The sequence below is a fragment of the Serinus canaria genome, chromosome 1A (genome assembly GCF_022539315.1).
Source record: "Serinus canaria isolate serCan28SL12 chromosome 1A, serCan2020, whole genome shotgun sequence".
Taxonomy (NCBI): domain Eukaryota; kingdom Metazoa; phylum Chordata; class Aves; order Passeriformes; family Fringillidae; genus Serinus; species Serinus canaria.
The window spans coordinates 4,090,295-4,104,842 of NC_066314.1; the positions used below are offsets into that span (position 1 = coordinate 4,090,295).

The 14,548-nt window shown below is 44.4% G+C and overlaps 1 protein-coding gene across 1 annotated transcript in view; it reads left to right on the forward strand.

The window, feature by feature from the left end:
* Nucleotides 1-13: 13 nt before the first annotated feature.
* The window catches only part of TAF3 (TATA-box binding protein associated factor 3), a 113,480-nt gene continuing 98,945 nt past the window's right edge, over nt 14-14,548 (forward strand). The window contains exons 1-2 of the mRNA XM_009086906.4: nt 14-262; nt 10,347-10,589. Of these exons, the coding sequence (XP_009085154.2) occupies nt 97-262; nt 10,347-10,589 (409 nt within the window). The 5' untranslated portion in view covers nt 14-96. The remainder of the gene's footprint in view (nt 263-10,346; nt 10,590-14,548) is intronic.

Genomic DNA, 14,548 nt, shown 5'->3' on the forward strand with positions numbered 1-14,548 from the left:
TGCCTGGCGGGGGCGGGGCGGCGCCAAGATGGCGGCGGCGATGGCGGCGGTGGCGGGCGGTGCGTGAGAGCTCCCGCGGCCCCCGGCCCCGGCGGGATGTGCGAGACCTACTCCCGCTGGCTGCTGCGGGTGTCGGTGGCGCAGATCTGCCAGGCCCTCGGCTGGGACTCCGTGCAGGTCTCGGCCTGCGACCTGCTCACCGACGTACTGCAGCGGTACCTGCAGGGGCTGGGCCGGGGCTGCCACCGCTACTGCGAGCTCTGTGAGTGCGGGCTGGGGCTGGGCCGGGGGGATGCGGCTGGACACGGTCCTCGGAGGGCACTGTGAGTGGCCTTGCTTGAGCAGGGTCCGGGCTGAGTGAGCTCCCTGAGCCCTGCCGGTCTCGGCCATCCCGCCAAGGAAACAGCGCTGGGCACTGCTGGGGTAGGGCAGAAGCACGGGAGGTGGGATTAGGGCAGGGCAGGAGGGCACAGGGTGGCGTTTGGGGCACTGCTGGGGGCTGGGGGCCAGGGCAGGAGGGCACGGGAGGTGGGTTTGGGCAGGGGTCTGGGGGACAGGGCAGGAGGACACAGGGAGGTGGGTTTGGGCAGGGGTCTGGGGGACAGGGCAGGAGGGCACAGGGAGGTGGGTTTGGGCAGGGGTCTGGGGGACAGAGCAGGAGGGCACAGGGAGGTGGGTTTGGGCAGGGGTCTGGGGGACAGAGCAGGAGGGCACAGGGAGGTGGGTTTGGGCAGGGGTCTGGGGGACAGGGAAGGAGGGCACAGGGGGGTGGGTTTGGGCAGGGGTCTGGGGGACAGGGCAGGAGGGCACAGGGGGGTGGGTTTGGGCAGGGGTCTGGGGGACAGAGCAGGAGGGCACAGGGAGGTGGGTTTGGGGTAGCACTGGGGACCCTGGGTGGGGGGGAAGGCTGCGAACTAGCATTGTCGAGGTGCGGGGAGGGCAGCTGGAAGCTGCTGCTTGTTGGGCAGTGCCAGGAGCTGGGGATGCTTGGCAGGGGAGGGTCGTGGTGGTGTGGTCATTTGGGCAGGGTAGGAGGGTGCAGGGAGGTGGGATTTGGGCAGTGCTGGGGTCTTTGGGGAGTGAGTGCCTGGTGTGGGTTTGGGGAAGATCAGCCCGTGGGCTGGGGGCTGTGGGGAAGGGGAGCTGGGCCTTGGGGCAGGGCACAGGACTGGGAGGATGGGGGGGAAGCCATGGGGCGGCTGGGGCAAGGGGATCCTGGTGCCAGGGAGGACTGTGGGACAGTGGGTCTGGGCATGGGTGAGGAGTTGGGACTGTGGGGCTGGAGTTGGAGAAAAGGAGGCTCTATGGCAGTGGGTCTGGAGTGTGGGGACATGGGGATGCTATCCCACTCTCTCTGGCTACAGGGTGCTGGGGAGGGGAGACACAAGTACAGGAGGGGAAGAGGGGACTGTTGTCCCCATTGCTGGGATGTTCTGAATCTGGGAGGGGGATGAGCTGGAGGGAGAAGAGGCAGCCAGCCTCTTTTCCTAGTGAGATGTGTACATGGGAGGATGTGGTGCTGTGTTCTCGTGGCTCATCTTTGTGCCATGTGGGGCCAGTGCTGAGGGGGCTGTGGGGGCCCACTGCAGCTGGAGGTGTATATGGGGTTCACTGTTCTGGCACAAGGGGAAGTGCTGAGGATGGAGGGTGCAAGGCTCAGACTCCCTTCAGCCTGGGGAGGGAGTGGTGTGCCTGGAAGTCCTGCTGGAGGGGGAGGCAGTGGTGCTGTGGGACTGGGAACATGTGTATGGGGGATGTGGGAAGGCAGGGATGCAGTAACATGTGTTTTGGGGGAAGTGGAGCTGTAGTGCACAGGATGTGGGAGTGTGGCAGGGCTGCACATGGGAATTGTGGAGTGCAGAAGGGGTGGATTGGGGCTGGGGATAATTTAGTGTACATGGCATGAGGTGGGGGTGTCCTCATGTGGATGCAGAGGAGGAGGTTTGGCTGGATATGTGGGAGACTGGAGTTAGCCAGTGCTGCCATTGAGGTGGTACAGAAGGAGCTGGAAGTGATGGTGGGGGCAGTGGAAGTAGAAGTGATGCTCAGGGCCTCACTGGATTTGGGGTGAGGTGGTGCTGGGGTGGGAGCATGGAAGGGCTGAGTTTACAGCAGGTGTGAGAAGAGAAAGAGGAGAGGCCTGGGAATCAGTGCCAAGGACTGCTGGCTGGGTCAGCCAGGAGTGTGGGATGTGGGTGTTGATGGGATTGGGAAGGGAGCACCACTGCTAGCTCTGTGCCTACTCTAGAGGATGCAGTTGTGTGTCCCTTGGGATTGTCAGTGTCCCTGCAGAGCTTGCAGTGGAGCTGCTGAGGGGATGCATGTCCTTCTGGTACCTGGAGAACATGGGGGGTTGGAGGGTGGGATGTCCAGTTGCTGGCTTGGTCAGTAGTGCTGCCAGTGGGGCTGAGAGGGTGCTAGGGGTGTGCTGGGTCTGGGAATGTCAGGAAAGGGTGCTGGTGGGTCAGGAAGGGGTGGGGAGGTGACAATCTGCCTGCAGGGTGAGGGAGGCTGTCAGGGTCACTGCCAGCTCTAAACACAGGAAATGTGGGCACTGAGGAGCAAGGCTCAGGCTGTGGGTGTGGTTAGAGGGTCATGGGTCTGTGTGTGGAGGCCTTTGCTGCTCTACATGGGCAGGGAGGGTGTCATGTGGCAGAGATTTGTGTGCAGAGATGGGGCTGCTGCATCCGTGAGTAACAGGAAGGAAATGAAGGGGGGTCTCCATAGTGGAGGGACTTGGAGGAGTAGGGGTACCCTGGAGAGGTGGATGTAGGCTGTGTGCCTGGGAAAACAGGGCTCCTTGTGGCTCCTGTGCCAGGAGGGACATGTTCCCCCTTCCTTTGGCATGCTGGAGAGCTGTGGCATTGTGGGCAGCTGCTGCAGCTGCTGCTCCATGTGTGGAGGGGAAATCCTGGAGGGCCCCTGGGGCAGAGGTCAGAGTATTGGGTCTGGCAGGAGTTGGAGCTGGGATGGATAATTGATTGCCTGAAGTGCTGGGTAGGGAGATGGTGGCTCACTGGTGGTGGATTTGGAGGCTACTGTGGCCACCACCAGTTCAGAGATTGTGCTGGGACTCGTGGGAGGTTGCTGGAGAGGTAACAGAGATGGGAGCCCTGAAATGCACCACTGGGAATGTTTGCCAGTACCTCTGTCCAAGCTGTGGGAACTGTGCTAATGAGGTGTCAGCCACAGGTGAGAGGAACATCAGAGGCATGTTGCTGTCAGCTGGTGGTGGATTGGGTGCAGCATCAAGATCCAAGGAACTGTGGGGGCTGGGTGTGTTGGATTTGGAGAGTGTGCAGAGCTGGGAAGCACACAGTGAGTGGCTTGGTCAGGAGAGGAGCAACCACAGCCTGGAAGTGCTGCTGCTGGAGGTTATGTCCCTTCTCTAAAGAAGGGAAGAGAAGTTCTCACTGCTGCTGGGATTCCCCATGAAGTAAAGTGATGAGCTGAGTGTACCTGGTCCTGGCTCTGCTTCATTGTTTCAACAATAATTGAGATCAAGTCTGGCAGTGCCAGTGTAACCAAGCTTAGGAGCAACTGTGTGCTGCAAACTGAATTTCTCAGGTTGAATAGGTTCACTTGTACAACTTTCTCCAAATTTGAGAGCAAGTTAGTGTAGAAATGGGACTGTGCAGTGTTAACCCATATATCCCAGCAGAACAAGTGGAGCTCTGAAGTTTGTATCCCAATCCACACAGAATTTATCTTTACAGCAATTAAAGGGGACAGCAGAGAGAGGGTTTAGGAGGATGGAGGTGTGAGGTGGAAAGGAAGTTCACCTAGGTTTGGCCTGAGTTATCCTTTCATAAGATTTTTACAAATTCTGGGGAAGATGCTTGTGCTATAGTGTTTCTAAGACTGTGAGGAAAAAACATAGAGATGATGCAGATAAATTTTTTGGTGCTGAGGACTGGAGTTTGTAGAGCTCAGGTATACGTCTCTTGCTTTGGGTTTGCTTACTGAAAGTGAGGAAAGGCATTTTTCCCCTCTATGAATGGGGAAGGAGGTACCACAAGTATCACAGTCTTTTTGTTTGGTGTTTTTTCCTTATTTTTTTTCTTTGAGGAGAAGGGGAATATGCTGTGTTTGTGCCAGTGATGTGCTATTTTTTGTATTATGTCTCTTAAAACGATCCCTGTATTTCTTTCTTTAAAAAGGTTTGTAAAAGGACATCTTAATACTGAGCTGACATCTCCCTGCAATTTCAGAATTGTTTCCTTTTGCTCCTGAAATAAGTTACTGTACAAACCCAGCTCTGGATGAATGAGCTTAATTCTGCCATGGTTTTGCATAAGTAGAATTAATTAAATTCCAATTGTAGCATCTTCATTGTCAGGGAGTTATCTCGGAGTCAGACCAGTGGGGTTTGAGTTAGCAGGGCTGTCAGCTGAGGGACATAATCTTTGTGTTCCAAACTGAATGGATTTGCTCTGACGTGGTTGAGACACCATGGTATGGCTGTGAAAAGCCTGTCTTCGCTGCTCACGTGTTCCCTCACTTGCAGAAGAAAATCATGGCTCTCCCAGCTGGGTTAGATCTTTGTTCCAGCTGTTACATCCCATTAGGAGAGCTACATTCAAGATTTTCATTACTTTTCTGCTGTTGTTTCTTTGCATTTGCAGTAGCTGTAGTTGATGAGAGCTTCTATGGCTGCAAAGAGAAGGCAAAAGGATTTGCAAAGCGGGTTTGAGATGTGTTTGATGCCGTGAAATGCTTCTGAATGCTGTGTTGGGGGCTGGAGGAGAGGCTGAACTTACAGGGAGAAAATCAGGGTTTTCCTCTTAAAGTACACCATATAATGCTGCTCAAATTTGTGGAAAGCTTGTCAAAGGAACACCATTCAACATGCTGGGAGCTATTTCATCCTAAAATTTAAATTAAATATTTGAAAACCAGTGTTGGAGTATGTAATTAAGGTATCAGGCTCCAAAACAAACTGATGTAGAGTGGTTTCTGAGAGCAGAGTTCTGCATTGTTGGTTTTAAGCAGAGGTGAAAAGGGAAAGGCTCCCTGTTAGGTGCCACTTTGTTTTGCACTCCTGTTCCACGTGGTTTGATAGAGGGGTGGCAGAGCTGATGCTTTGATTTATCTGCTCTGGGTTGTGTAGGTTGTTTTTTTTTTATACTGGGGAGCTGTCCATGAAGACAGATCAGAATCTGCTTTGTTTGCCATGAATTTACCTAATGTAGTTTGGCAGTGGGTTATAGAGGTGCAAATATGTCATGTTTTACCTCTTAACACATACAGTGAGGGAGTTCAGTTTCCAGTCTGTTTATGTGAGTGGTGCAGGGATGACGGGGGGAGCTGTGGTTCACACCCCATAAAGTCTCTTTTTTCTGGTACATTGTTCTAAAAACCAGTCAGATGGAAGCTACTTAACTTCTATCAGTGAGGGCACCTGGGCATATTTCAACAGGACAAATTTAGGTTACGTGCTGCTACAACTTGAAGTGTAATAAGTTGGATAATTAACTTTTTCAATGTAGAGGTGTATTTTCGTCTGCTTTCCTTCAATTTTCAGTGTTGAGCTTATGCTTGGATAAACTGTGATTTTATTTTTTTTTCCTTCTGAAATATGCTAACAGTTAGGAAATAAAGTTTAAAAATTGGTCTTTAGTTTCATATTATTTGACTGGTTTTTTTTGAAGATAATTTTTATGCAAACATGGAACTGTAGCATGTCTCAAGTTGGAAGGGACCCATTCCCTGATCCCAGTGATCCCTCAATGGATCATTGAGTCCAAGTCCCTGTTCCTTGGAGGACTACATACTAATTATATATATACATAAAAATATTAATGACTGTATTGAAATTGGTATTATTTATGCAACTGTTTTGTTGTTGAAAGGCAGATTTGATCTGGTGAGCACATATTATAACTGGAAGGAAAAATTGCCAATATTGCAAAATGTTTTCCAAGGCAGAGCTGGCTCCAAAACTGCTCCAGTATCTGCACAGTCTCTCCTATAAACTTCATTAGATCAAAGGGAGAATGCAAACAGCAGACCAGTATTTTCATTGGTAATTACCACAGAGGAGAGGATTCACCTGGCATCAGCCAATTTTTTATTTTTTTATAATGTCAAATTTACCTCATGTGTTTTCTTTGGTTTTGGTCTTTTTTTAGTTACTTCATTCTTAACCACTACACAGTAATAATCTCTATCAGAGGATTAGATTGTTGGTGATCACTTTAAATCAGCTGATTCTCTCTGCTGGTCCTTGAATGACTTTATAACAAGGATCTGTCCTGGGCCTCTAACATTCATTATAAGTGGACATTTCATGTCCTGACAACCTTAAGTGATGTTTTTGAGCTAATTAACTTCTTCCTGGCTACTAATACAAAGAAGGACAATGTGGTTTTTTTGAAGTTACTGGGAAAAGGAGCAGACTCTGAGCACCAATAGCAAGAAGATGCTTTTGCCCTGACTGGTACCTACATTAATAGGACCCTTTTTTCCCCCACTTAAGTGCATTTAAGTAAGGCATCTAAACTTATTAAATAACCTATTCTGCATGCTTATGACTTAGCTGGATAGAAGCTGTGTTGTCTCTATGAAACAGTTATCCTGGAGTGACTTTGTGTGACATGCTGGAGCACAAGGAATCTGTGATAGAGCCTGTAATTAAAATACCAAGGAGACATACCTAATAATTTGCTGGTTAAAATAAAATCTAAAAAAAAAAAAATCTCTTTTACAGCAGCCTTGAGGGGGAATGCTGAGCTATTTATAACACGTGTACATGTTGTATGGGTGGTGATTCATTAATTTTTCTCAGTATATTTATTAAAGAAATGTTGCTTCCTTTAAGAAACCTGGCATGAAACTAAAAGCTCTTTTGTTCTGAACTTACTTGCCTGTTAAATTTTCACTCATTCATACAAACTTTGGGCCAGGAAGGAGGAGGTGGAGGGGGTGAATTTGACAAAAGGAAATCAGCTATTCCTGAGACTGAATTTAAGGCAAGTAAGACAATTCCCTAACTCCCACAGAGCCCTTCACAGTGCCTTTGGATGACATGAGCACGGGCCAGCTTGTTTGCTGGAGGAATTCTTGTGACTTTTGCAAAAATAACTTGGCTTTAGGAGCTTCTAAAAATTCCTTTTCCTCACAACACAAACCCTTGTTTGTAGGGCACTTTAGTGCTCTATCCTCATTCTGTTTGACTGGGTTTCCCTTGTGGGTGGGTTGGTTCATCTGCAGGTGATGCTGAGCACTGGGGCTGAGGGCTGGATAACTTCCCACCCAAATCCTCTGCTCTGCCTGGATTTTCTTTGCCCATCGCTTCAGTCCAGTACTTTTTTGGGATGCAGTTCCATGTGCAGATTCCTCCTCACCTGGTGCTTTTTCTATGCTCAGGGAAGCTGAGATATTTTAGCTGCATGGCCATTCCCACAGATTTCTGGTGAGCTGTTTTGAGACCAAATGGTCTCGATTTAGCTCTGCTGCTGCCACAGCTTTACCACTTTGGGAGCACAGTTCCCATTCAGGGAGATAGTGCAGCTTAAATCTTGTGAGAAAGGTATTTTCCTAGTTCACTGTTCATGGGACATAAGGAGGAGAGGTGTAACTTGCTGATAAACTATTCCCACCTGATACAATGATAGTGTTTAAAGTGTTGTGGTATAAAGAACAGCAAGGGACTGGAAACCAAAGCTCTGAAGGGTCTGTGATCTGGCACCGACTTGCTGTGTGACATGAGATTAATTATTTCACTGGGAGGCTTCAGCATCTGAATTTTTAAACTGAGGATAGCACAGATATGTGGACAATATTGAGATAAGTTCAGTATGCATAGATTAAACTTCTTTTCTTGGCATCATTTGCTCACAGAAAAAAGCCTAAGACTAAATGAAACACCAGGAGAGAGTGTGTTACATGTTTGTCAGCATTCCCTTTCTCATGTCTGGCTTCTGCTATTTTACTGATTGTTTTTTATTAAGCCAGAGAAAGAAGAGAAATGCTAAACTGTTGAAATAAAAGTGTAAAGTCTTTATTTGATGAATAACCTGAAAATACACTTAATGCCTTTTTGTGCTGTCATAATTTCCAGTTGATAACTGGTTTGATTTTAAATACAGATATGAATACAGACCTGAAACTTTTTTCAAACACTTTTATCACTGAGGACACTCTCTTGAAAAGAAGGGTTAACTGCTGCATCCTTTCATCCCTCTGACAGTTGCAGGTTTAAACATTATTTTTAGCTTTCAATCAAACTTTAAACTTGGCATTGTGTCTTTGGAGGCAAATGTCAAAGCTGTGAGAAAATTGAATCTTCTTTGGGGTTTTTTGGTCACCTTTTGAACCCACTTTCTAATACACATAATTGTTTCATGATACAGTTGTTAAATATTTCCATCCTTCAGTTACACATAGTAGCTGCTTCTCTGCCACGTGTTCTTAAAAAGCACTTGTAGAAAGAATTCCTTTTTAGCATTTATCACTTGCTAATCATGTCAGCACACTTTTCTGGAAGTTAAAAAGATCACGTGCAGATCTAGGAAAAGGCCTTTGAAAAGTTTTCCCCAAGTTTTCCTTTTCAGCTGTCTGTCAAACTTGTACCTGTTAAATCTTGACATCTTAGTGAGTTCACAGTTACCTTCATAGATGCAGAGCAACTAAAAGCAACAACACAAAATTTCTTAGTGGTGCCAATTGCCTGAATTTAATTTTTTAACCATAAAGCACACTTTTTTCCCCCTTAATTAGTATAAAGATCTCATAACTACTCTGAAGTGGTGATATCCTCATGTAATTATGTGCATGCAAGTCTGGAGTTTGCAGAGCAGACTGGTATTGCACTTACACAAACACACAGGTATTACACAAACACAGACTGTGAGGTGCTTCTCACCCTGCAGAGTTCACATTCCAAACACAGGAGGGTAAAACTGGCAGTAACTAGGTCTGCTCTCCCTTTTAGCTGTGAAAGAATTAAAACACAAGGAAGACTTGCCCGGAGTCACACAAGAGGCCAGTGTTGGAGAGCTGAGAATCAACCCCATAATCTGAGTATTATCCTTATCTTCACCACAAGACTTAAGAAGGGAAATTCTAGAACAAAATTCTCATTTTCTAAACGTACCTGCAGGCGTGAGTTGGCTGGGGGGTGGAATTCATGCAGTGATGTGAGAACCAGCTGCCTTGGCTTCAAGATAAACCAAGAAGAGATTAGGTTAAAGGACAAACAAAAGAGCATCCCCCCATTCTCTGGAGCCAGGGCTCCACAATAGCTATTGTGTTCCTTCAATAAGCACTGGCTGCTTTTCCATAATTACTTTTTAAAGTAAATCACAGCTTATCATCATATAGGGATGTAATATCTTCATAAGCCAATTCTACAGAATTGTAATAATTCAGGATATCATTTTATTGAATTAAAAATCATGTTTGGGGTTTATAACATTGTTTTTGGGTTATTGTTGTTATGAAAAGTCAGGAGTAGACTTGAAGTGGTGCCTTGGCTGCCAAAGCCAGGTGCCCACTTCTCCCTCCAGAGGCCTTTTGAGGGATTTTCCTCTGTCAAGTCAGGGAAACTGAGGTACTTGGACTTCTGCAAGCGTAATTTAAAGCTTTGAGCCAAGTTAATTGTATAGCACAAACTGCATCCTCTGTTGGACTCTTTTCTTGGAAATCCTATTAAATAAATATCCCGACTGCCTGGCCAGTGAGGTTTCACTTTGCCTTTTGTGAAGAAAGAAAGATTTTTGCTGGAGAATCAAACTTAAGTTGCCCCCCCAGGAAATCAGCCCCTGAAGTGTAATATAAAATATTCTCTCCTCATCAGACCACTACTTAATATTCTTCTTTTATCCAGGAGGTGTAGCTAACCAGTGGATGAAGTGGCTCATAGTTTATGAAGCCTGTAGATTTCTTCTGGTGGAAAGATACTTTGTGAAGGTTTTTTTTTATATCAAGAGATTATTTTTTTCTTTTCTCTCTGTAAACTACAGTCAGTTCAAAAAAATGAAATAATTCCTTTTCTAGGTTGAGAAATAATGTTTGATCTGTTCCAACTGATAAAGAGCACTTTCTGCATATGGGGTTGTGTGGTGTTAATTGACTGTTGCCAGGTAAAGCTGCCTGTTGTTGCTTCCTCCTTTGTGCTTGATTTGCTTCCTGGAGTGCAGCTCTTCAATGTTATGATTTGAAACAAAGTGATGGCTCAAAACAAAACCCTTCTGAAAGTCAACCTGGTGGAAGTGTGGGGGATTAAATCCATTTCTCTTACTGATAGGGTGAGCTGGGGGACTGTAATCTCTAATCTTCAGGTTGAATTTTTTAACCAGGATTTCTGTGAAAATATTGTTTTTCTGTTGTTTTTTTTGTTCCAGATGGACGCACAGATCCAATTTTGGATGACGTAGGCGATGCCTTCAAGCTTATGGGGGTTAACCTGCATGAGCTGGAAGATTACATACACAATATTGAACCTGTCACTTTTGCACATCAAATCCCTTCGTTCCCTGTCAGCAAGAACAATGTCCTCCAGTTCCCCCAGCTGGGAAGTAAGGATGCAGAAGAGAGGAAGGAGTACATCCCTGATTACCTGCCACCTATTGTCTCCTCTCAAGAAGGTGCGAAATCAATCCTTTGCTTTCACTTTTGGTGTATTTGGGTGTTTGTGGGCATCCCCCAGCTGTGCTGCCCTGTGGCAGTGGCTCAGGAAGGGGACTGTGGGGTTTTACCAAAGCAGGGTTGCCAAACAGGTAGCAGTGCTGTGACAGGTTTGTTCACTGTTTTTACTTTCCTTCCAGATTAACTCGTGCCAAAAATTCACTGTGTTATGTCATGCTTCAATAATGCATTCTAAATTTTAAGTTTCAGATGACAATAGGAGTAAATGCTTAGCATTACATTTTATATGTTACCCTCCCCCTCATGCATCCTGCAAGAGCTTCTGTAATTTGGTGAAGGTAGAAGAAGGAAGGCTGGTGAGACTGGCACAGCATTTCCTGCTCCTTATAGCTATTTCTCCTTACTTGTAACAAATTTCACCAACAAACCCAAACCCAACCAAACAGAAAAACCTAATTTTCCAATTAAAATGAATTCCGCTTTAAAATATGTTAGTAAGAGTATTTTGGAGGCATTGTACTGCCTTTTAAGTCTCTTTGCTAATGTTGGGTTTCATCATCACTGTTCCAGTTGTTCCTTCCTTTTTTTGTCCCACAGAGGCAAATGTTGAGGAAACAGTGAAACCAGCTATGCAAGTGCTATGAGATGCAGTTGACCTGAGAATTTTAACTGTGGCAGTGGAAAAAGCATACTTGTTTTCTCTATTTTTCGGCTATATGAGACTTGATTGCTAATAAGATAAACCTTTAAGAAACATGACCTAGTCTGACTTGCCCTTTGAATAGTGAACAGCACACAACTGTACTTTGTGTGAAGATGAATATATGTAGTGGGTAGAAAAGTTCCAGACAGAAGGACTGAATTTTGCAAAAGAGTGTGATGAACAGGTGCAATCTGCACAAGATAATTTAGAATTTTGTGGGGACAGAATGGTTATCATGCTCTATTGTGCATTTTGCCCTTTTTTTAAGAACTAAGGGCTCAAAGTCTGCTTGGTGAAATGTAAAACCTCTGCCCATGTGAGGATGAACATAAGCAACATCACCTTGTTGGGCAAAGAAATCCATTGCTGTGCTACAAGTGTGGCATGGGGCAGTATTCCAATGATTTGGCAAGCTCTAGGAAATGAATGTTCAGGCTTTCTTACATCATGTTCAGCTAAGATGCAGTTGCTGTGTACTCCAGTCAGAGCAAGTGAAAGGAGCAGGTATCTGAGGAGCAGGTGCTGGGTTTGGTGTGTTCTGAACAAATATGCTCATTCCAGTATAAAGGTGAGGATTTATTCATCCTGGTGAGTATTACTGAGGCTCTGTAGACTTTTAATTTTGTTTCCTCTTGTTGTGTTTTATAGACAATAGCATTTCAGTGTTTCTTGCTTTAATACAAGCCAGGAAATGAAACTGCTGTTCAAAACAGAAATACTTTCCTCAGTTGGTAAGGAGATCTAAAAGTGTCACCCTTGTGAAGTTTGTTGAAAGGGTTACCTTAAAAATCTAACAATGCACTCTCTCAAATCAGGAAGAGGCAAACAAACTGTGAATATCAAATGTGTAGACAACATATATAAGAGTACTGAGGAAGACTTTGAGAAGTGAATGAGGATTTTAGCTGCCCTGTTCTGGCTACTTGCTTTAGCCTGATTCTTCAGGAGGGAAATAAACACCAACACCATTCTGTCAGAGAAATCCAGCATCTTTGAAGTGTAATAAGTTGCCCAGCAGTGTTGTAGTTGTTTTGGGTTTTTTTTCCCTGGGAAAATTATACTTTAAAATATGCAAGAAAAGTCAAATCCAGCAAGGCTCAAAGCAGCTGCAGACAAATATCTGAGCCTGGGGAGGGAGAGAGGAGAGTTACAGACTCAGCCTGGCAATACACGGCATACAAAGAGAGGCTAAAAATTGAAATGAGGACAGTTGTGCTTTTTCTTTTTTTTCTGTATGTAAGTTTTTATACTCTTTCTCTTGCAAGTTAGATCCAGGAGTTAGATTTTAGCAGTCCTTATAAATAATGTATGAATCCTTTTAACACCTGAAGCAAGAAGATATTATTTCCAAAGTTGGATGAGAACCAGGAAAACTTCTGATGCCTAAGGGTAGTGTATCAGAGGACCTATAGACACACACTTGAAAAAATGAATAAAATATTTTTTTAAATAGAAATTTAAAGGAAGCATTAAATACAGTTGCTGAATGCAGATTTGTTATAGTTGATTTAAAATATTTACAGTTGAGAACATTTTAATTTTGAATTAAGTGTTTTCTGAAAATGGTGTTTATTTTTGAAAGGGATGAGGTGGATCATAAAACTGCTGTATATGTTCTACATTACCCCAACTAAATGTTCCATATTATTCCAAGTAAAATTTGGGAGAAAAACTTACTTTTGGAGACTAAAGGAATGCATGGTAAAAATACTGAAGACTTGCAGGAGTCATTTAAATACTTTGCAATATTTTATAGTGTAGAAAAAAAAATGAGGCTGCTCAGATTGTTCAGTCTAAAATATTTGAGTTGCTTTGAGTAGGCAATAATTAGCAATGGAGGAAGGCTTTGTGCACATTAGGGTGTGGGATGTGAATCTTTCAGTGACTTTAAGGAATCATCATCAGGACTCTTCATGTCCTATTTTATGTCAAAGCCTAGAGCTCAGCTCAGTTATGAATATTTATTTATTGTTGGGGGTCAGAAATTATGAGTGCTGATATATTTCAGCAATGATGTAGGCATGACTTTTAGTAAGAAAAAACTCTTTTTTCAGTACTGTTAATTTAAAAACCAAACCAAAGCAGTGTTCAGTCTGCGCCACGACCAGTAGGTGTTGCTGCCCTCCTTCCCAAAAGTCCTTTAGCTCTGCACATGTAATCAACTTCTTATTTCCACTTACTCCAGAACTGGTGGTGGTTCAGGCTGTGCAGAGGCTGCCCAGCAGCTCGAGAGATGTCTTAGTTATCATTGCCAGAGAATCCACAGGAGCAGAAAGCCCTTCCAGCCTGAGAGGAGCCATCTCCTTCATTGTGCTCAGCAGTAAGAAATTCTGAAAGAACTCTCAGTGATTCCTGAAGTTGTGGGGGAAAGGGAGGAAGGCAAATAAGTTTTCAAGATCCTTAATTTGTGTCAGTCAGAAGTTCAGTTCAGTGATACAGGTTTTGTTCCAAGGAAGCAGAAAATGGTTTCTTGCCTTAAATATGGAGTGCAAGCTCGAAGCAAATGCTTGAGCTGTGAGGATCTGCATATATAATTCTATATATTATAAAACAATCTGACTCAGTATTGCCATGGAAAATGTTGGGTTTTTAGCAGTATTTTTACAAAGGACACTGAAGGGGTAATTTTATGCCAATGTATCATGATGTTTGCTGTCTGCCTATTTTTAATTAGTCTCCTTTTTGTTTTTGAGTTAGTTTAGCACTGTTGTCACTAAAATGTCATGGTAAACTTGTAAGACAGATTAAAAAAGGAGAAAAAAATAAATTACTTACAAAACATGATGGTCATGCTTTATTTCTTGTGCTTTAATGCAAGAGAACATACATTTTGCAATAATAAATCAACTTCATAGAATTTGTTGATTGCATTTGAAGGAAAACAGTATGTGCTGAAACTAGGCCAGCTGAGAAAGCCCAGATTTTTCTCCACAGCTAATAATAATCACTGTTACATTTTGTGATAGTGTTGAGAGGCCTGAGTCCTGATGTTGTAAGAACATGTACCATTCTCCATGATTAAAACAAAGAAAAGTGAAGTGTGAATCCTGTGTGTACCACGGGATCCTTATTTTTAAGCTTCCTGGAATTAATCTCTACCTGCTCTTGCTGCCTTTTGTTATCACTTCATTTAAAAAAAACAATAACAATTTTTTTTAATAACCACTTTATGTCAACTGCTCTCTTTTTGTGACTTTTTGAAGTCACAGTCAGTCCATCCCTGCTTCTTTGTCTAGAGAACTGAAGAAAACACAT